The 23,596-nt window shown below is 35.6% G+C and overlaps 1 protein-coding gene across 2 annotated transcripts in view; it reads left to right on the forward strand.

Moving 5' to 3' along the window:
* The first annotated feature begins 220 nt into the window (after positions 1 to 220).
* Positions 221 to 23,596, forward strand: part of INTS6 (integrator complex subunit 6) — a 47,277-nt gene continuing 23,901 nt past the window's right edge. For both annotated transcript variants that reach the window (XM_085325007.1, XM_085325008.1), the window contains exons 1-2: positions 221 to 366; positions 19,624 to 19,713. In XM_085325007.1, the coding sequence (XP_085181133.1) occupies positions 247 to 366; positions 19,624 to 19,713 (210 nt within the window). In that variant the 5' untranslated portion in view covers positions 221 to 246. The remainder of the gene's footprint in view (positions 367 to 19,623; positions 19,714 to 23,596) is intronic.

Below are 23,596 nucleotides of genomic sequence, written 5' to 3' on the forward strand. Positions count from 1 at the left end.
CGCGGCCCGCGGAGCGGCTCGGGCGGTACGCGCGGTAGGTGCGCGCGTGGTTTGGAGCCGCACCGAGCGGCGCCGCGTATCGCCCCCCTCCCCGCCGAGCTGCGAGGCGCCGCGGCGGCCTGGCGTGGTTAGCCGTGCCCGGAGCCCGAGGGGGAAGCGTTAGCCTGTGCCCGGCTCCCGTCTGAGGAATAAGTCTTGTCACGTTTCTCTTTTCAGGCTGGATGGAAAGAAAACCATGCCACGTTTATGAATGAACTCAAAAACCTTCAAGCTGAAGGACTTACGACTCTTGGCCAGTCCCTAAGGACAGCTTTTGATTTATTAAATTTAAATAGATTAGTAACTGGCATAGACAACTATGGGCAGGTAGGTTGACTGTTAATAGGGGGAAAAAACATAAAATACAAACTTCCCAGAAAGAGCAGTTAACTAGTTGTCCAAAATGGCATCTTCATGAAAAACTGAATATGGTGTTTCTTCAAAAGAAAAGCAGAGTTCAGGTAGTTTGAGGAAATGTGGCAGCTGACTTTCCAACTTTTTTATTCCAGTTATTCTTCACTTTTTAAACGCTAACTTAGCCTTCAGGTTGACCCTTTCAGTTAAACTTCATCGTTTTTTTTCATAACAAACCCTACGTTTCAGAACCTTAGCTGATAAGCCTGGTGGGATTATGAAAACTTTTCCTTGCATACATAGTGCTGCATAATCAATTAAGTACACTCTGAGAAATGAGCTGCTTTTCTAAAAGCACTGCGTGTTTCAGAAATACCGAACAAAGCATGTCATCTTCAAAATCTTTTCTTGCCAACGGGTTACAACTTTCTCTGAACACCTCTATTTGTATAAACCTGCCTGTTGTATCAGAGCCTTGAAGCTGTGCTTTTCTAGTGCCTGTGGTGCAGCTGTCACTTTAAAGCAGGACATTGGAGTATTGCAACATTCTCTTGCTCAGTAGTAGGAGTTGCGATAAGCCAGTAACTTTACGTTAAACACATGCTTTAGGAAGCATACCTAGTTCTTTCTGACACTGGATCAAACCTGGATTTGTTCTGCGTAATAATGCACATTATTAGTATCAGGCAAGTATATCGTACATTTTTCACAGAAGGCATACTAACTTGAATATCCCCATTTCATTTGTTGCTCCCATTCAAAATATTTCTCTCTTGTCGGGGGTTAGTTCCTCCTCTTGGTATTTAACATGGGTATGTGGTTGTGAAAATAAGTCCCTCCCCTGTCTGAGGACAGTCTCTGTGATAACGTGCACTGTTTGTTTGGGAAGGAAATTCATCTCTTTCACGTTGCATTGTATGACTTTGCCACTAGGTGATCAACTGAGCCTAAACATTTTTAAAATGCCAGTTTAGTGATAAAACTTTAAAAAGGAGAAAAAAAAAGTGCTAGTTCCACACATGGCTTTTTTCTCTCTCTGTTCCCATCTGCTGTCATCTTAAACATCTATGTGCTAATCTCTTCTACTTTCCATTATTTTTGGTTCAGTTAAGTGAACTGTACAAAGATTTTTAAACTTTATCATTACTAGGCACACATTAAATACTGGCCCTTTGCTGTTGATGATGTTAAAAATTCTAATTAAGCCCGTGTCAGATAACTTGTTCTGAGTGAACCAGTTGTGCTCAACTACTTAGTCAAGTGGGCAGTTGAGTTCATGTCATGACTGTTTTGACTGGTTAGTGTTCATTACTGCAAATAGCTGTTCTTTTGTCTGTATAGCAGTGGCTTTTCCTTTGTCTGGTTTGTTTTGATTACCAGTCTCTCTCAGGGCTTGAACCCATCCCTGCTTATGTATTTTAGTTGCTCTGTTCCACATGTGGAACAGATTGTTGAAGAGCTGCTCAAATGTGCAATCAGGTGACTAGATGCTAACCTTTTTTAGTGCCTACAATAGCAGATGGATTTATAGCAAGTGCCAGATCATCTGCTGGAGTCTCTAATTCCCATTCTGGCCTTGCTCATCAAACTTGCAGGTTTTATAAATTATATTAAATTTAGGAGCACTTAACTAATCCTTCAGCACTTATGGGTTGAGTTTCAGTGTGGTGAACTTTCCTCAAGTTCACATTGAGGAACATGCTTTTTTAACTCACCATTGTTGATGTTACTTTTGCTCAAGATAAATATATATTTAAACATACATGCTATGCGAAACTTAAGAATTTAGGATAATAAAAGTGGTCAGAACACTCAATTATCTTTGAAATAGTTTCCACTCTGAATGTAAGATACTGATTCACTTGTTTTGAAAGAGCCTAAAAAATTAAGGCCATAGAATATTAGATTGTTTACTTAGCCAAAATACAGTGGACAGAGGTGTTTGAAGAGTGATTATCTTAGAATAGGAGGAAAAGCTAGTTCTATAAAACATAATATTTAGATGATCTTAGGTGTAGTATTGTGTAAAATAATAAATATACGCCTTTATTAAGCTTTTCTTTTTAAAAAAACTCTCTGGCTTTACATCTTTTTACTAATGTGCTTATTTTTGATGAATTGACAGGCCTCTAACATATTTGCTGAGATCCACTTTTGTTTCTCATATATCAATTGTAAATCAGATTTTTAGTATACTTACATATGACAAGATATGACACAAACTTGGAGAGATTGTCTGGTTATGCCATCCAATAGCATGATGTCTTATCCTCCTGCTAACATGGAACTGTGTGTTTAAATGGCAGTGTGACTCACTACACTTGATTTCTTTTGAAGTAGACCAGAGTTCTCCATCAGCTGACTTTCCTGAACAAGAGTGATGGCTGAATGGTCATTCTGAAATTGAGGAAAAGTTCCTGCTTCATATTTTCTTGCAACACTAATGTGCACATCTTTAATACGAGTATTTCTATTTATCATATTACTTTTTCAGTAAATAAGTACTGACTCAGTTGCTCATGATGATTGAATTACCAACTGTACAGCTGTATTAGCTGACCACAGTCCACATTCAGATCTTAAAGGGACACTGTCAACACTTTTACATTATCAAGAACCTGGAAGATTTTTTTTCATAAACCGCTTCTCCTTTTAATGCTGTAGTCTTTAAACCCTTTGTCTTATCAAGGATTGTTAAGATACATATTTTTGTGAAGATTTTTGTCAGTAAGCAATACACAGGGAAGCAGTAAAACTCACTAGAGGAAAATATTTTTACATACTTAAGGTGAACTTGTTACATTTTTAAGGCAACTCTCCCATTAATTTCTGCAGTACTTTCAGTTTGATAAATTCTGTATTATATTGCTTGAGTCCAATAATAGTTACAGATCTTTTCCACATAGTGTGCTTTGTGCTGATTGTGATAGCAGAAGAACGAACTTCAGCGAAGGTGTCAGCTTTTTGTGTTAGCTAGAAACAGTGGTCCTCTTTACCGTCTGTATCTTTACAAAAAGCTTAATAAAAAAGCACACAGAAGTTAGATGTGTTTAGTAAGAAAGCAGTTTAAGCACATTAATTTCACTAAGCTCACTATTCTATCACACAAAGCATTGCACTTCATTAGCCCAGTTTGCACTTAGTTAATTGTCCTTTTTGTTATGTTTTCCCTGGGTCAGCTTCTCCATTGGTTTGGGTACTCTGAAAAAACAAGCCTTTCACTAGCAAATTTTCCATCCTCTTATAATACACTGGTGCATCTTGCAGCTATGACTTGCTCAGCACGACATCTGTAGTCAAAATTTCCCTGAATATTTTTATGAATGAGGCAGACAACAAATGCAACTTGTAATTGACAGAAGGGTTAATACTGATATATGTGTTCCTGAAACTCTTATTTCCACTGAAATGAAAAGCATTAAAAACATAGTTTTTATCTAATACCTYAAAAAAGGTAAATAAGTGGTTGAATTGGGCCACCTATATACTGAACTTTTTGTAGCTTACAGTAAAGCTGCTAAGGCTGAGCTATGAAATTAAGGTAGGTGAAAACATGCAAAGGACCAGTACAGAGGTATCAGAACTTTAATCTGATGTCTGTTTGAAATAGCTAAAACTTTGCCTCTCTTACTGTCATATTGCATAGAATGAGGATAAAAATGTACTTATTTGAACATATTTTCAAAATAGTTATCAAGCTTTTTTGTATTAACTGACAACTGTACCTTCAAATWTTATTCAAGATGAAATTTCCTTTTAGTATGGGGTAGAAACTACTCTTGCCAAAAAAATAAGCTCTTTATCTGAGTGGAGTATCTTGCACTTCTTGAGAATCATGATTATTGATATGGTAAAACTGGCTGAGTGATGAGTTTAATTTGATAAAACAGATTTCATGTAACAAAAGCACATGCTGAACAGAAAACTACAACACTACCGTAATCCAAGTGTGCTTGGGATAGATGTTTTTCCTTCACAGTGATGAATAAGCTACTCTGAATTTAAGCTAATATAAGAATAGCGTTATGAAGGCTTACAAGTCTGTGCTCAGTCTGGTGGAGGTCTTTTTCCTACAATGCATGTCACGTACATACAAAACCATGACTAAGACATTTTGAAGCAAACTAAAGTCTAAAGTGGAATTCAGTAGAGTAAGGATATTCTGAGACATTAAAACTGCTAAGGGCTGGACAGTTGTTTTCCTGACCTGGAAGTTGCAAGGCATACTCTATATAATGATTTTTTTTTTTTTTTTTTTTTAACAATACACTTTATCCAAGGCTTTTATTTATATTGTGTGTCCATCAAACAGTCTAAATTTAGGTTATTTGCTACAATACAGTTTTCTCTGAATGTGTGATTAAACCCATTTGTAGCTACAGTAACAATATTGCTGATGTGTTCACACAATAAAACTTCACACTGGTCTGTAGAAAGATCAGCATGTTTTGATGTAATGGCAAAAATACTACCATATTTCAAGTATATATAAACAACATGCTTAGGAGATCAATTATAACTGTATTTGTAGGCACCCTTAAGCTTTGATTAAGAAATAAAAAAGCATGTTTTTTAGACTGTTTAGATTTTAGCACATAAGCAAGGAGTCTAATTTATGCCAAAGGTCTGCTGAAGTTAAGAAAAAAAGTACGTTATATATATATCTTTCCTTAACATTGTGTACAACAGTGATAAATTCTGTTTAAGTAGTTGAGTAGTTTTATTTTCTGATTGGTGTTTTGAGGATTGTTGCTGCAATTTGTTGCTTTTGAAAGTTAAAATCCCTCAAGTGTGACTTTTGTCTTGGCATTTTAGGGTGATAAACACTGCACTGGAATGGCTTGTGTGGAGTGTACATCCAAATTTGGAACCAAAGTTTAGATTAGCATTTCCTGCTTTGTCGTGCTGGCACTGTTGCACAAGCAGTTTGCTTTTCATGTTGATAGAGGCAGTTCTGCACTTTCTAGAGCAGCTCTTCTCCTGTCTCTTTCCCTTTCCCCAACAAAGCGAAATTTCAGACAATAGGAAGCAGCATAGCAAGCTTAAGCATGATAATGATCACTTTTAAAAAGTGTTAAATTCTAATACATATAGCAAAGGACGTTCATAGTCTTCTATTTTCTATGCAACAGAAATGGTCTTAGTGTAAAACCTATATAGTTATGTCAAAGACTCGTATGTGAAATGCTGGTGGAAGTCTGAATATTTCTCACCTCCTTCATGATGAGGAGAAATATTTAAATATTCTGTTTCCTAATTTATTTATTCATTTTTGTGGCTGTAACCTTTAGGTATGCCRTCTGGTCCAATCCTTCCTTGAAATATTTAATTTTTAGGTAGTTTGTTTCATGGTATCCTCTAATGAGAGTCATTGCAAGCATTGTTGCCAGTGTCTTTATCACATCTGGATGTGGAACTGCATGCTTTTCTGTGAACTTTTTTACTCTGGGAAAGCTGAAAATCTTAAGAATAGTAATCACTTCAAACTTGTGTGTTCTTAAGCTCATCTGGTTCTAATCCAGCATATCTTTAAAGAAGAATTAAAAAGTCAAAGCAAGCTTGCACAAAATAWTTTTTTTCCTGATGAACATGATTGGTTTGGAGTCTCCTTCTTTGGAGATMTTCAAGGCCCACCTGGATGCAACCCTGTCTAACATGCTCTAGGTGATCCTGCTTGAGCAGGGGGGTTGAACTAGATGATCTCCAGAGGTCCCTTCCAACCTTACTGATTCTATGATCTCATGAGTCTGTTTCATTAACAAAAATAAGGGAGGAACTTACTCCTGTTTTAAAAATCAAAGGTGCTTTGTCCATTTTGGTTCTTTAAGTGCTCAGTATTTTAATAAAAGTTGATTTGGAAGGAGCATTACCTTAATATGTTAGTGGTGACTTTGATTTTAAAGATCAGGTGAGGGCAGTCATGCTGCCAAAGCTTAAGCAGCTGATCTAAGTGTCTGTCGTTGGTTTATTCTTGGCCTCCCTGAATTGTGAGCAGACCTCAGCAAACTGAGGGCAGTTGGAAGTACCAACATTGTATCTTTTGCTCTGACATATTATCTGGAGAAACTTGCCTGCCTCAGTTCATCAATGACCCAGTAGATATACCAGGTTTCTTAGGTGTTTAAAGGTAGGTGGCCTGTAGTTGAAGTAGTCTTGATATCCATTTGCACTTAATCACAGTCAAATGTCAGGGAGGCAAAGAAGCAGARCAAAAGCTTTTATTTATGTTTTCATCATGGTGGGGAAGATTAAACCCTATAGATACAGAGCCCTGTGATCTCGTGAAGCATGAATCTTTGTTTTTTCTCCCTAGTGTCTACATCATTATGTTTCTCTTTAAGCTTGTTTTCACTTATTGAATAGGTACAATTTGTAAGCCTTGTATTTCTGTTGTAGATGGTCCATATGTCTTGAAGTTGAAGGGAGGAGGGAAGAAATGTTATTTGTGTATACCTGTGACTTGTCTTATTCAACAGAGGCGCAGCTGAAATTGTAATTGTGTTGCGTGAGAGTTATACTTGCTGTTACTTTTTTCTTCCTGTAATACATTGTGTACCTTTAACAACAGARTGAGTCTTACAGTTCACAGAATATTCCCCTCTCTGTATCTCCCACTTAAAGAACACATTAATGTTTGTTTCATGCTGTGATTTTTAGCATCATATCATGTGRCTGTATTTTCCAAGTTGTTTTCAGCTGCTCTTTATGCAACAGAGCAGAATTTCATACGATTTGTGATCCTGTTTTAGTGTCTGGCTAATCCAGAATTCTATCAAAATATGTGGTTTGCATTGCATGATCAGGTTGTTAGTTGTCCAAAGTGTAGATTAGTCTCATTTCAAGAAAAGTTAGTACTTCAGATAGGCGAAATAATGGTAATTTGAGTATTTAGGATAAATCTTTGTTGTGTATCAAAAGAAGGCAGACTAGCCAGTGATCCAGCAGATATTTCTGATGATTCTGTAATATGTATCTATGGTGTCTCTAAAAGATAGATTATTGTGAAGTGTTTCCTACTCATCAACATATTTTTGCTGTCATAATTCTGAATGTTGATAGCAAGTAGGATTTTAAGTTCTTTAAGATATAAAGGCAACAATGAATTAAGATGGAAAAGATGTGTTTAACAGGTCTAGTACTGTGAAACGGACCCCTAACGGATGAGGTGTTTCAAAAATGTATTGTACAGGCAATTTCAGTCTTATAGTAATGAGAAATCAAGTATTTGTTATCTGAGCACCTGTTGTTCTCATTCTAGAGATAGTATCACTGCCAAGTTAATTGACTTGCCCTAGCTTACATAAATCTACAGTCCACTGTAGACCTAAGCCTAAATTTTTCCAGTGGGAAACTGGGTTAGTGCCTACAGCTGAATTAAAGCAGGCAGGTAGGAAGTCACAGACTGCAGGACATGATATCAACTTTAATCAGGCAACTTCAATGAGTATGATTGGGAAACTGGTTGTGTGAGAGATTTGTTGTGTGATAGATTTGTTAATATCTCATCTGTAGTTTTGCTAAAAATGGGTGGTAATTGTGAGTCTTGCAGCACTGCAGTGGTAGATAACTAGAGTAGTAGATAAATAAAGTGTTATGTCTAATGWAGATCTATGGCTTTAATGTTGAGGTCTTCTAAAAAAGACTGATCTGGCAGGAACTGTAATACAGATTGTGTGATTTCTGACTATAACTAAAGGATGTACATATTGAARATTGTGCTTCATATGTGCTTGTTGACTTGACCAGGAAGCCTTTACCTGAGTAATCACGTTTGGTGTCTGTCTGAGTAGATGTTTGGTGTCTGCTCAGTGTAGCCACTCACTTTCCTTAACTTACTGTTTTTTCTGTCTACATGTAACTGCTGCTGACTGTGGAGACCAGTGTGTTAATCTGATTCCATCCCATGTGGTAATGTTTGAGGATAAATGATCTGAATATGCTGTGCATTTTGTCAACRTCTCCTTTAGTCAAAATACTACATTTAAAAAATCCAGCATATTTGTCACAGGAATTAAATTAAGACTGACATACTTGCTTTTGTTAAAGTGTATGGAACATGAGCAAAGTGGCTATCTCTTTCCACCTAGCACCCAAACCCCAGGGTCTTTGAATCCCACAATGTTGGTTTGATTCTATTCATCCCTATTTGTAAGACAGCTGAAGTGATATCCATCTTCTAGCTGTCTGCTCTGCTTCACTCCTGAGCTTATGGCCCCCACAAGAGGTCAAAGTTGTGTTAAACTTGAAGCAAGTTGTGACTGTGACATGAAATTAGAGTGCTGACTGATTGAGATAGCTCAATATGCTGGACTGTGAAATGTGGTGGCTGAGAATCAKTTTTTAACAGTTAAGTCACTCTGGCTGTAGCGGTGATAAACACCAGGAGAGAATCATGGTGGAATATTGGGGCAGCTATCAGATGTCCATGCATCAACATGCCACCTTTAGGCTACTTATCAGTACTCCAGGTTGATACCCCGCCTCCAAAAACAGRGGAAAATTTTGTATGCAGCCCTCTCTCCAGCTTTTTCACCCCTTTTTTTTTTTTTGTGAAACTTTTACTGAAACTTGCCCTTCTCCAGTATATGGAGAACACAGGCCTGGCTTAGCAATATGAATTCCATTGCTTGAGCCAGGACCAGCTATGTAAAGTCATCGCTCTGAAGCAGAAAGGCTGCAGTAATTAGAGACTTGATCCAAAGCCTGCCAAGGTCAATTATTTTTGGAAGAAAACATTCAGAAATATTTTTAGGAAATATGACCAAAATAATCCTGAAAGCCAGATTCTTTGGGACTGACTTAAAAAATAAAGTTGTTATGTTTGGGTCTGGTTTGGTTATTTTAGCATTTGTTTTTCTGAAGTTTATATAAGCACAAATATAACCTATTTAGCAGCTTGCATTTGCTTAATTCAGCTGCATAGATTTCAAGTAAGTTCAGAAACCTCCATGATTTGTCAGCTGATTTATCCAAATTCAGAGTGATTTGACTAGCGATTCATTTACTAATCTGTAGATAGTTGATAAGATGTATCCCTTTATTAAGTGATAGCTTCCATTGCTTTAAAAATAAGTTCCAGATGTGATTATAGTTGTTTTGTTGTTTATATATTTCAATTAATTTCATGCAAAAAAGTTAAACTTATTTCTTCTAAGATTATCATAAATCTATCACTTCAGTGCTTACATGTTTAAAATATTAGTAGGTTTTTTGTTGTTTTTAATTTTATTGCTGTTCACTATTTGGTTATGTGCTGGAGTTCTGTATATATGAAGTCTATTCTACATTTTTCTGAGGATGGCATGTAATGAGCTATTGTCATAAATTGTAAAAGACTCAAGGACTGAATTTTTTAAAACTTATCAAGGACCTCATCTAAACTGGAGCACTTAGGAGTTAATCAAGAAGTTATCACTTACATAATATGTTATTTGGAACTCAATTAAATTTGTTCTTAGATGAAAGGAACARGACAAAATTTTTATACTAAAGTGGCATTTTGAAACTGTATGATTTAGGACCATTAGTCTCATTGTTTTTCAATGAGTCTTGCGGTTTGAAGTCTAATAGCTTAAATTTTGATGTGTTTTCATCATTCTTGTATTGTTCAGTATGAGCCTAGTCTATAAAAATGCTTCTTTGACATATCTTCTGTTTTCACAGATGCACAATTCAATATAGAGATTTTGTTTTCCAAAATGATCATCTCTTGCATTGAATYTCTATTATAGGCTGTTTCTGTTACTTTTACAGGGGTGTTTCTTGCAGTTTTTTGTTTGTAGTACAAGCTTTGAGTAGAACTGTGAAATGATCGAAGTTGCACAACAGGTAGTTAAATAATCTTTAAGCAGTATATTCAGTGCCAGATTTGGGAACCTAGAATGTTTAAAGTTATGAGCTTCTATAGAAATGATGCTAATGACAGATAATTTTTTGTTGCACATTTCAAGATGGATATGCAATGAGGTAATTATCTGTAGAACTTAAATTTGTAAGCTCAAGCAGAACAAGAAGATAATATGCTTTTTCTTTTCTTTTTTATTTTTCTTTTGGGACCAAGGATTTGGGATTTATTTTCTTAGGCAAGTTTTGTCTCCATAGCTCTTTTACTTATAATAGGTGATATTTGATTTGATTTTAGCTTTTGCTGTAGGGCTTTCAGGCCAAGAAGAAACTCTAAGATGACATGGAGCTTTAGCAGTTAATTGAAACCATAAATTGTTACATTTTGTATGTTTAAGCATTGATGTTACATTTTTCAGCAGCTATTTAATAATTTATCCTTTTTTTAGTTTCATGACTTTATTTAGTTCTTTACATCTCATACTCTGATCAGGAAGAGGCATTCTTTYGGGGTCTTGCAAACCTTAATATGTCTYTCTGTCTCTCATTCACTTGATAAARTGATTTACATTGAATGGAGGAATAGCAGTATAGACTTTTAAGGTGTTTGTTACAGTCATGGTGGTCTGGTTGCTTTATCGTCTTTTGGTGTTCTGAATATGAGGAGCAAGCAACTTTTTCATCCYGGTTTATCCATCCTAACAATGCCAAATCTCCTTTTCTTAAATGGAATTTACATAGCCTGTATTATGAACATAGCTGCTGTTTGAAGAATGCTCCCTTTATTCATATTCTGTAACTGGTGTGCTGATGAGTTTAATATCTGGTCTGGATTTAGGAAAAGTGTGCTGTTGCACTGTGCTTTGAGGAACCTTTTGCTAACCCTGTTTCATGTTACAACTTTTGTTTAAATCTGCAAATCATTCTGTCACCTGAAATGCAGAAAACTAATCATACTGCAGAAGCAGTGTTCTCACTGCATATGCAGAGATTGCTTAATCTGCTGTTAATCTGTAGTGTCACTCAGAGATGACGTGACAAACATGCAGCTATTTTATAATCTTCCATAGACGTGCCAAATAAGGAACTGTGATTATTGTGTTTCTTGGATGTTAGAGCAACTCTTAGGTATTTGTAATATAGTTAACTAGAAAAGAATTGTCTAGGACATGAAAAATACTTTGCCTATAATAGTCTTGCTATAGCCTGTAGTAAAGGATAATTGTATTCAAATGAATACAGATTTTGGATTCTTTTATCTCATTGAGGGAAAATTCTTTGTGRTAGCCACCATTGCTGCAAAATCCTTTGAATCATTACCCTGACTTTCAGAGTGTGAATGAGTGGAGGAGAAATCAAGGCTGCTTGAATTGTATTCTCCATTTCTTTTGGAGAAAAGATGATGAGTTAATGGAAGTATTAGTTTATCCTTGTTAAATTCTAGGAAAAATTCAATTTTTAAGATAAAATAGTTCTTCTCATCTCTTAACTTCAAAAAAAGAAGGGGGGAGGGGGTGGAATACAGATGAATGCTTGTGACCAAGGCTCCCAAGTGATGGGGAAATAGAATAAGGGCAACTGGGATCAAAAAAAGCAAAACTGGAATAATAGTTGTTCTTCATTTCAGAAACAGTGAACTATGGGATTAAACCGATTACTTCTAGTTTGTGCTAATACAGTCATTTAACCTTTCTTTAGGTATGCTCATAGAAAGCATACCTAAAGTACAGGTATTTACCTGTACTGTATATTTTGAGACAGTATTCGTACAGAATATGCCTCAGGTTTTTTAATCTCATTGTTATGTGATTAGCACATAAAAGGATATGTTTTATTAACTTTTGCCCCCTCTGCTGGCTAGTTTCAAAATTACAAGGTAAAAATACAAATTTATGTTGATGAGAAACTCTTAATACACAGTTTTAGCCAAATATCAGTTTATTAAAGTTCCTTCTATGGGATTAAAGCTATATTGAAAACTTTGTTAGCTCAATTTATGGGAATTGAGTGTTTGGAGCTGGTGTGCTCTCACAAGTCTCATGTCATTCATAATATGCAGTTATCATTGCGGGCTGTTCATTAAAACTCAGTCAAGACTCATTCRGCATTCATCATACTATTTTCTTTTTCTCATCCCTCAGTGGTAGACGGTTTGTTTTTGCTACCGTGTGTTTAAATTCCTTATGGACTTGGTTAAATTGTTGCATATTTAGAAGAGCCAGATCTTTGTGGTTCTTGGGACTACTGAGGGAGCACTTTGAGCTCCTAGCAATCTGCTACTATCATTTGTATTCTGGGTAGCAGTCACTTTCACAACAAGCAGTGAAACGCTCTTCTTTCAGGTAGAATAAGTCTTTATGGAACTCTATCAAATTACCCTTACTTAATAGGAGATTACTTTACCTGTGTTCTTCCTGAAACCTCTCTTTAAGGGTGAGGTAGTATTCCCACCTACTGAGCTTGAAAGGATGGAAGGGCATGAGTGCTCACATCTTGGATACCTCAGGGATAACAGAAAGGTTTCAGTGTTGTGATAGAGAATGTGTGTCTGTACCACAGACGTTCATGGACTGCAGAACATGAAGAACTAGAGTTAATGGTAATTAGCCTCCCTCTGTTCTTTATCTCTTTCAGAAAAATATGGGCCTTTTTTGTGGAGGTACTGGAATTCCTGAATACTATTTTGCTAGGTTATTCCATAAGGCTGCAGTCTATCTTTTTCGATATTGAAAAAGGTATCAAGAAAGATTTCTGTTTTATATTAAATTTCTTCCATTAGAGACTAGATAACAGACTTCAGAACACTTGTATCTTGGGAAAGACTCAAAATGGTTAGTTTAGCTTTCATAAAAACTTTGTTGTGAGGCTGCTTAAAATGATCCTGAAATACATCTACTGTACAAATATTTGATATTCTAGTAGTAACTTAGAGCTACTACCACTGCAAAGTGTTAGTATCTTTTGAATTATCAACAGAGAGTGTAATAAAATCTTAGCAAAACATGCATGAAGCCTGGCTTGTTAGAGAGATCTTAATCATGTGCAGAATTGAAGTATATTCTTCAGCTTATAGTTATTCAGACTGAAATCACTGGGGTCTATCTGACACTTACGAAGCGGTTCCCATTCATGGAATCAGTTTCAATTGCAAGACAGCCATAATGAAGACAGTTAAATGCAGTTTTAAAGCTTTTTTTTTTTTGGGCAGCATCAGTCCCTTGGATAACACCATGATGTAATTCCTAGGTACTTTGTTTCAGCAGACTTTTCTTTCATAACTTGTCTGGTTGCAGAATCATGGAGCTTCTGTGGGGTATTCGGTGAGAAATCAGCCAGTAATGCTCTGGCAGACCCCGACTGCCATTCTTGCTCTTTCCTCCCCCCTCCAGCATGTTGTTCTTTGCATTTTGGAAAGTCAGTGAGTATCACAGTGTGTTTGTGCTAAATATTAGATGATATGCAGCATAGCTTCCTCTGGGAAAGCTGCTATTTAGAGCCAGTTTGCTTCTTAACAAGTAGTAGGAAAGAATTTACTATTCTACTGAAGTAGAAAGTGTGTTAATCTCTGAGTGCTATGTACTGTGTATGTATATGTGCATAGTTATGGTGCATGTCTCTATATATTAAAAATACCTTAAAAGCAAAGTAGTTTCTAGTAATGGTTGTATAGCCAATTATTCACTAAAATACTAACAAGATCCCAATATATTCAGCTGTGTTTGGAACTTGGGAAATGGTTATGTGAATGCCTAAAATAGAATTGAATGCAGCTTTTCATGACTATATTGATTGGTTTTACAGGGATAATGGGCAATAGTGAAAACTGCTAAGAACGTAAGTGGAACAGATAAGTTGAACATGGTGCTACAGCTCTTATGTAGCTGATTATCAGAGCATGGAGCAATTCTCACATACCTCATGACTGATATTGCTGAGATATAAAATGAAGTATCAGCATATTACTATGATAGACTTTGACGTTTGTTTTAGACTACTGAAATTCAAATTTGGTCTAATGGTATTTTTTATACTGTTACCAGTTTAGAGTTCTAGTTATGAATATAAATCATCTAGCATCAAAACTAACAATTCTCTTGCAATTCTGATCTTTCTAGATTTCTTTTAAATTGACTGTTTTTGAGCAGTTACTGCTCACAGATTCTCATGATCAATTACGAGAATCCTTACCTATTAAATCTGGGGGGGGAAATAGATTGAAAAATCTGATAGTGCACTTTTCTACTTCCTAGTCAGATAACTAAGTTCACTTTGCTGGCTGTTAGGGCTGATACTTCTGAAAGTAAGAAGAGGCTATTGAGATAATTTGATGTATGATAGATGTGCAAGAGAACTTTTATTCTTCTTTTAAATGCTGTGATATAGTAAATGAAAGCTTTCATTTTTAGATACCTCATCACGATCTTAAAATAAGTGCAAGGACTGTTTTTGTGTAAGCTTTTTCCCCAGTGACTAGCAGTATGTTCGGTTAACAATGTGTAGCTTTTCAGTTTACTCATTTTATTCATCAGTCTATTCAGTTTAATTTCAACTTCAAGCCTTTGGATTTTCCTTAGGTGTGAAACTTTAGCATTACTGGATACTTTTTCTATCATAGGTTCTCATTGAACAGGTAATTTTTAGTCTCTTTGACTTGTTCTTTTTATAAGTCATGTTTTTGTCTCAGCTATTTCTTTTGAACACTTCTGACTTTGAAAGTAATATTTAACTGTGTGTGTGACGTAACAGTAGTCTTCAATCAAATTTCTCTTGTTTTATATTTCATATTTGCACATCCAAAGACCACAACTCCTTTTTAATTACTTTATCTGTGTGCCTTGAGGAAGGAAAAGAATCTGTGGATGTATTCATCAGTCATGCTGAAACTAGTTAGTAAACTCATTTGGCTATGAAAGCCAATTTGTAGTTTTGACAGTTATCCAGATAATAATGTCACTTGATAGTTTCATATGCTTCTGGCACAATGAAGGCTCCTTCTCAGGATGTCGCACAAACCACGTTGGCCAAGGTGTGCCTCTTACTGTGACTGGAGAGAACTATCTGTTGACAAGGAGGTTTTTAAGGTCCTCAGCTCTTGCTTCATTTTGTGTTATGTGACCACAGAACTACTTCATTTGGAGACAGAAGAAATGGTGACTAGTGAAACACAGTTGCTTTGTAATTCGGGAAAAATAGTTACAAAGCTATTAAATTGTTCAGAAGAATTCACGTTGCTTAACAGTTAGGTAGATTTAGGGCTTTGAATATCTTGCCCTGGTCTTTACTCTGCCTTTAAATAGCTTTCTACCCAAAACAAATGTGTGGAGTGTTTGTCTCTTTACACGTCTGTTCTTGAGAAGGCAGATTGTAAGTGAATGAAAAAACTTCTCATACCGCTTTCTAAAACCACGTGGTTTAATAGAATGATCAAAAATTAAAACCTGCGCTGCTTTTTCATTGGTACCTTTTTTCATTGCTGCAAGAAGCCTTCAGAAGGAAGCRTGTGTTATTCAAGGAAACTTGCAGTCAGATGACTCTACAAGATCTTTGGACTAAAATGAATATTAAATGAGCTGATTTGCCTATATGACGGGTTTAACTGAAGTCCCTGTAAGAGCTAGTTGCCATTGAATTTTCAGAAAGAAAAATAATATTTAGTTTTTCCAAGGTACTTTTTTTAATAAGCAAGTACATTTTAAATAAGCAAATGAAGTTTAGGAGAATACTTAAAAATACCTTTCCTTTTGTTGTAGCTTGAGTAGTAAATTGAGACTCAAACTGCCACAGTTTAAATACAGCAATTGAGTTTCTAGACTTTAAAATGTTTATCGACTGTCAATGGTTGTAATCTATCTGACAAGAGCTAACATAGAAACAGAAATATCTTTGCTTATGGGCAGATAAATAGAATAAGACTTTATAATGCTGGCATAAATTGTGAGCAAGGCTCTTATGTTTCCCAGACATTGATACTGAGGCTGAGTTGATATTTACCCTACTTAAAGAACTTGGTGTTTTGTGTGTTTCACACTATTGATCTTTCATTTTCCTGTTTAGGAATGTCAGATACTGTTAAAAATTTGGTACTGAATTATTTTTGCTTTTGACATGAACAAAAGCTCGTGGTGATTAGTTGTAAGAACAAGTTGTAAGCAGATCTATTGATATTTATACCTAACCTTCAATTGTATACTGGACTAATTTCCAGTACATTTCAGCCTATCTGTAACTTGCCAAAGAACTGGTAATTGTGCTGTCACTGTTTCACTGATCATAACTAAAATGCTTGAGTTATGTTGAACTGATTTCATATATATTCACAGTCAATGGTGTAGCTATGTATTTTAAAGATTATGTTATTTCTAAGACATGTAAATTCAGTGTTTTATTATCACAGTTCATTTCAACAGCAAGGAAAATGGAAAATAATATGATCAGCTCAAAATGGGAAATGAGGTTCTAAAACAGTAATTGACAGAGTACTGCACCTTATAAAAAGGTGATGTGCTTAAGTTTTTTGGAATGTCCTTTTGCCAAATACTAAAACATTTCTGAATTCTGATAATTTATGTGAATAAGTTTTTTTTTTTTTTGTTTTTTATAACTGAATGCCTGACATAATGCTGATTTGTATACCTTTCTATGGATAAGATGAGAAGAGTCAAAAGAATCAGTGGTCTCCTTTAAAAATTAATGACGTTGAAATTTTTTTGTGAAAAATAGGAAACTTCTTAAATAGAACTTTCAACTAAAATTCCTCCTCCCTGATATATATTTTTATTGTTTCTGCTCCTTTAGGTGGAACATAGATATCCGTTTCATGTTTCTGAATTGCATGCAATTGTGAATTAAGACCATGTGAAAGGCATGGTCTCTTGTCTTTGAATTGATTTAATCGCTTCTTTTTAGAGAGGACAATATTTACAGCTGTATGGATGAACTAAAAATTACTATATTTTCACATGTATCTAGTAAAGAAGAGATTTCCAAGGGAAAGTTTCTCTTATTACTTACTGTGGTATGTAGTATTCAGCCACAGTGCATTGCCGGTCATTCTGCAGTTAACCAGTAGATTATACATGTGAAAATATGACAGATCTTTTTGATCAGAGATTCTCAAATCAGTTGTTACTCTGGCTATAAATGAACATTGTTTTTGTTTTAGGAAGAATAGATTCTTGCTTTTGTTTACATTCTTGACTTAGTATCTTGGACATCATCTCTTTTACAGTTAAAATGCTTGTGAAATTAGTCAGAAGAGAGTCTGAAGCTGAAGTTGGTATTCAGCAAGTCTTTCTCAGACTTCTTTCTTGGAGCTGAAGCTTAGAACCTCTATTTCGTTTGTTATAATTTCATAATCATTCTGAGCCCAAAGTGTTTAAATTTGAAGCTTAAATTTTAGATACATAAAATGGTAAAGAATATAATAAGGGTACAAAAAAACATTTAAGAAAATAAGGCTAGCAGGAGAGTAGGGGTTGTCAGAGTTGTTTTTAGTATTCATACTAAAGTTATAAATTGCACCAGAGTAAGTTGCACGAGAAGAACACTATCTATAATGTTCTAAATCTAAAATCACAAGTTTATTCTCTTTTTGCTATCATTTAGTAGTTATAGAATCAAAGTATTTCTTTTGTCTTCTGTGTTGAAGAGAATATCCTTTCCCTCGAGTTAGAAACTCCATTTTAAATATTATTCCAGTGCAACACAGTTAGCTTCCAGCTGATACTTCGCAGTTGGAATGAGTTACTAGTATGGCAGAACCATAACTTCTGAAGAGTTAAATAAGACTAAATTTTCTTGAGACTATTTTAATTAAAATCAAGTTTATTTGAGAGTTTTCAAATTATTCTGAGTGATTGTTTAAATTAGATTATAAAATAGCTTACCTTTTGTGGAAGAGACTGATCTTTACTGATAAATTTCTATTTTTTATGTTTTTTTCTTTAGTAATTATGTGTCATATTAAGAGAAATCTTATTTTCACAAAGTTTTGGGAAAACATTGAGCAAATAATCTATACTTCAATTTTTCCGTTGGCCTGTAGTAAATTGTAAGATGTTGCCACTTAGAATTAATAGGTGTTAATAAAAAGTCTTTTCAAATCCATTTTTTAAATCTCCTTTAATACAAAGGATCACTTACTCATTTTGTGTTTAGAATGGAAGTATCACCATACTGAATTTCAATTACATTTAGTAAGAGATATCTAATTTTAAGTGGCAACATCTCCTTAGTTTTGGAGTGAATTAAAAGTATTCATGGGATAGTTTCTGTTTATGTCAGTAAATAGTTGTTTCTGATTGTTGACTTTGTTTATATACTGATTATGGCAGCAAAGGTTAATGAAATAGGAAACTTCAAACGTGTAGTAAAGGGTAGTCAGATTAATGGTGCAGTGCCTTTCCAGACATAATCTCAGACAAAATTGGCAAAAAAGAGCATGTATTTTGGTAGGCTTTTGGTCTAGTTATACCTTTATTCATTGTTTTCTGAAGAAGAAAAAGCCTCAAGCTTGGGAATGAAGAGAGAGTAGGAGCCATTAAAAGTTTGTGATGGCCTTTATGCCTTTTCTGTCTTCAATCTTAGCTAGAGTGAAATGTGCTTACTCAACTTGGATTTGGTATGTCTATGGATTACTTTAAAATCCTTTTCTTTTGGGAGGCATTGAAGACTCTTAGCATACTGGCAGTAGAAATAGGAAGTGCCAAAAGCAAAAAACCAAATCTTTTTGTTACTATTAAACAGGTTGAACAGCTTTGTCAGTGGTATCAGAGAATGTCTTACCTTGTATATGCTTGTATCTTAAATGATTCATGTAGAAAGTTTTTTTTTCCCTAGTATTTAAGTTGTTTCTGAAGTTGTGTTGCATGCATGAAAGAACTGATTGGGTCAGAACATAAGGAGGGCTATTCAATTCAAAATTTTCCTTCGTACACAGAGCATTATTTTTTAACTGTAGAATCACGATCTCAAGGTACTACAAAAGTGCTTTAGTTGGTCACCCAGTAATTAAATCAAGCACAAAAATCAGCTCTGGAGTAACGCAAATCAGAAGTAGTTCTGGTCTGAAGAGGATGTTTGTCCTTTAAGTAGCTACAAGGTTTTTTTGAATTCTGCAGTATGTATTGTTCTTGAAGGCCTATAATAACATTTTTGACACATTATTTGCATTTATTGAATGTAAGTATCTAGCTTTAGGTGACCAAACTGTAATAAGACTGATAAACCTGTTGCGCTGTACTATTGTATATGGCAATAAAGGCTTTCTTAGGGCCTCATCCTTTTGCCAGTGGGTATTAATGACAGTTTAAGAACTGAACAGAAGCTCAAAAATTTGTTACAGCATTTTTAATGAAATTGCTTTTCTTCCCCTCTCCTCCCTTTTAGGGAAGAAACCCCTTTTTTCTGGAGCCAGCAATAATTATAACAGTTACAGATGGGAGTAAATTAACTACGACCAGTGGGATACAGGAAGAGGTAAGATCTGACCTTAATTTACAGTGAACTATACCACACATTGCATTAGAGTGCTGTGACAGTAGGATCATGAATGACACTTCTAAAGTATGCTTGTTAATTGCTTAAACTTGCATGATTTTTCCTTCAAATTGAGATAATTTTATGCAGTAGTACTACAAAAATCTGAATAGCTCTTTTTTTCTTATCACGTGAACTTCTGGCAGAAGCATGTAGTACAACTTTTGTTCCATTTAGTTGACTCATTGTTTCACTGTTTCTATTGAATGAGGTCATGGCTTTTCAAATATATTAGCAAAATAAATTGATTTCTGTGAAGCGTGTGTATCTTTAAATGGTATAGATGTAAAATCTTTGCAAATAGACCCAAAGTAATGTAGTGATTTCACGAAGGATGGTGGCCACTAGGGAACAGATGAAACACACACTTCTTTCACAGGGGTTCCTTCAGTTATTACTGATCGTAATGTCCTTATCTAAAATAAGAGCTGAAGAATGTATCTCAAATTAAATTTGTAGAACAATTTAAAACACCGGATTTTAATAAACTGAAGTACCTGTTCAGACCTGTAGCAAACTCGAAGCTGAGACATTGAACAATTTTAATAGCAGCTATAAAAAGTCTACAAAGTATAAGTTACTGGCTGCATTGGCTGTTGAATTCTTTCCTTGAAAAGATGGAGGTGCTCTCTTAGGATATGGCTGGTCTAACTGCTTCACACTGACACTCCAAGCAACAGGAGAAAAAAACAATGAGGCTCTTTCCCTTTTTCAGGGAAATGACTAATAATATCCAAAGGACTATTCTGAAACTTAAAGAAGGGATTCAGACTTTTCCATGTAGTAGACCACATTTGAATAAACAGATTAGCTTGTTGGGCATCACTGTTTATTAATTATTCAAATTCTGCTATTACTTTGTTGTATTGCATTTTTACAGCATTAACAGAAGTTTTTTTTTTTTTTTTTATGGAAAGGTGGTATGTGAGTATTTTTGTAATGCGTCTGACTTTTTCAAAACCAAGTCGCATATATAATTCTATAAGGTCTACTAACAAATAGCCATAGCCACTAACTGAAAGGGCATTCCTGGATCCAAGATATCAGGTAGTTATTTGTATAAAACCTCATTTTCATTGTGTTTTTTTTTAATCCAAAAAACTGTTGTCAGCTAAGTCCGGTGATTGGTTGAGTGTGATCCAAAATACTGAGTAGAATAGCAGCATCATATCTGTCCTGATTCTCAGTGAGCTAGTGGTTAACATTTACACTTCTACGACATGTAGTACTGCTAGTGGGTTTTTTTTGTTTGTTTGGGTTTTTTTTTTTTGTTTTTTGTTTTTTTGAACAGCCAATTGGGTAAGCAGTGGGCTTCAAATGCTTAATGCTATTTCACCTTAGACTTTACCAAAAGACTTTTTCTTACGGTCAGGTGATCACTTGCTCACACATCTGTATCTTTAATGCAAGTTGTAGTGAGATGTGTATTTTCTATCTGCTTTCTAAATCTGCATTGGAGCTTGGATCTTGCGCAATGTTGACCTTTGGGTGTGTATACACTAGTGTTTTACAGCTTCATGACCAAAAAAAAGGGGGGGAGGGGCTTACAAGATCTGATGATTGCTAAACTACATTCTAGAGAGGCAGCATTTGCCCAGCCAGTGATAGTGGAGTTATGATTTCTGGGTAAATGAGCAAACTCAAAGGCATGTTGTCTTCTGAGGAAGATGCAAGTAAGCACTATTCTTACTTTCTGCAAAACAAAATACAAGATCCTTTGAGTGGTTTTCTGTATGTATTTACAGGATATGTATTTCATACCTAGTGCTGGATGTGTGTGGTTATTTATTTATTTATTTATTGCTGTATGTGTTATTAATGGGGACATCCCTAACACTGTCAAAGAGCAGGGGAACAAAGCATCCAAGGAGATTGTCTTTCAGAGATGGTCTTTTGCTTTTGTCAACATGTGTCCTCTTGATCAGAATTTTTCTTAGTGTTGCTCGAGTGTCCTTTGCAATCACCTCTCATGTTGAACATGTAGAAAGCACAATTTATACAGTGCCATTTTAGTTCTTTTTAATCACTCTGTTGATATAGAAGTCTGTTGTTGCTATTTTGTTCAGTAACAAAGGTTTTTCAGTCATTTCCAGATGTCTGTTCTGTTCCTCTGAGTTTGACTTTGGAAGCTGTTCGGAGGTGGTTTTGGAAATGATCATATCCCACTGAGTGGTTATGGCAACAGGTGTTTTTACTTCCTGTGTAAAGTTTTTTATGAACTAAAGCAGTATGATTTTAGTTCTTTTAAAATCTTATGTACCAGGGAACTGTCAGAATTTTGGTTTTGGAAAGTCTGTGAAGACAGTATAGGACCAGGAGGCAAGTTTTCTCAGAACTGTTATTCAGATTTGCATTCTTACCAATGAAATTGGCTTTATCACTGTGGGAACCTGAAAATTTTGTCACTTGCCCCAGTGTGAAGCAGCCAAGCAGAGTTTCAGAATTCTAACCTAATTCTTAGGATTTCTTGTCCCTTTGTAGAATTTAGTATGGTTCTTGTGGATAATGAGCCTAGCCACTCAGCAGTACCTTTTCTCTGATGGATGTGGTTCCATCACATCTTTGAAGAAAAGAAATGATACTATCTATTCAGTTGTCATCTCCACCAGCATAAGTTAATAGGGTTTTCAATCCTGTCCCTTCTGGCACTGACTTCTAATACACTGATACTAATGTACTGAGATTGCCAGCATCAGTCATACAGTCAGCATTGTGTGTTGACTCAATTCTTTTCTGGATTTGCTTGTCCCCGTTATAACTTGAACAGATGGTCTCATATTGTTGGATTACCATCATTAATTATTGATCTCATGTTATAGATTCCTCTGGGGGGTGGGGGGAGGAGGTAGGGGCTTTCCTTTCTGGTATGGTCCTTCAAATTTGTTCTTAGCCCTTTCCCAATCTTAGCCCTTCCCAGACCAAAACTGGGTTCTTGACCCATTGATATTTTCCAAAGTGTGATTATACAAACAAAAGACATGAGCAATCTATCTTGTCTTCTGTTACCATTCTTCTTATATTCCCATTAAAAGGGTCTTGGGAAAGACTCTGGATCCCTCATCCCAGAACTGGTGCACTGTCACACTGGTCCTTTCAAGGACTAATCGTCTTGCTTCCCTACTGTAATAACAGTAACAAGTGGCAAGATCCTGCTCACTCTCAAGAGTGATCGGGAATTGTTTTTAATAGTAATTCCTCTTCAGCAGAAATACTGGTTTCTGATCAGCTCAGCAAAAAATGTGGCAGAGCCCTTTCATACTATGTTGTTCTTCATCCATGTTGAAAAATATGCAGATAGTATTCTGACAAAAGACATTAAGATCCTCTTTCATCTGATCCATTTGTTATGATCGGCTGTTTCTTCAAAGCCTCTGAAATTTAGTAGAGGTAGGAATTGATAAACAAAGATATACTCCTTAGTGGTTCTTTATCACTTTCTATGACCCATTATTAAGTAGACAGAAGCATTAATTATTGAATAAGCATTCAGAATACTTTTTCCTATTGACTCTAGATAATTCTTGCTAGTCTTGGTTATGTTCTACTAGCTCATGCAGCTCTGATTCATTACCCTCCTGAATGATATCCAGCAGTTCAATCTAAAAAGAGTAATTTTGCTCCTTATCTTGCATCTCAGCTTCTATTGAAGTTATGGGCACCTTGTCACAGCATGTGATACTGAACCCCAGTGCTCTTGATGTATGAATACAGCATAACTGTCAACTCTATGTACACTTGTTCAAAGTACAAGTACTAGAGGAAATCCTCTAGTATCAGGATGGCAGAATGTATCATGCTGTTGATGTGGTGTGGTAGTTGGCCT

Source organism: Rhea americana, unplaced genomic scaffold, assembly GCF_003343005.1.
Source record: "Rhea americana isolate MKP2758 unplaced genomic scaffold, rheAme1 scaffold_95, whole genome shotgun sequence".
Taxonomy (NCBI): domain Eukaryota; kingdom Metazoa; phylum Chordata; class Aves; order Rheiformes; family Rheidae; genus Rhea; species Rhea americana.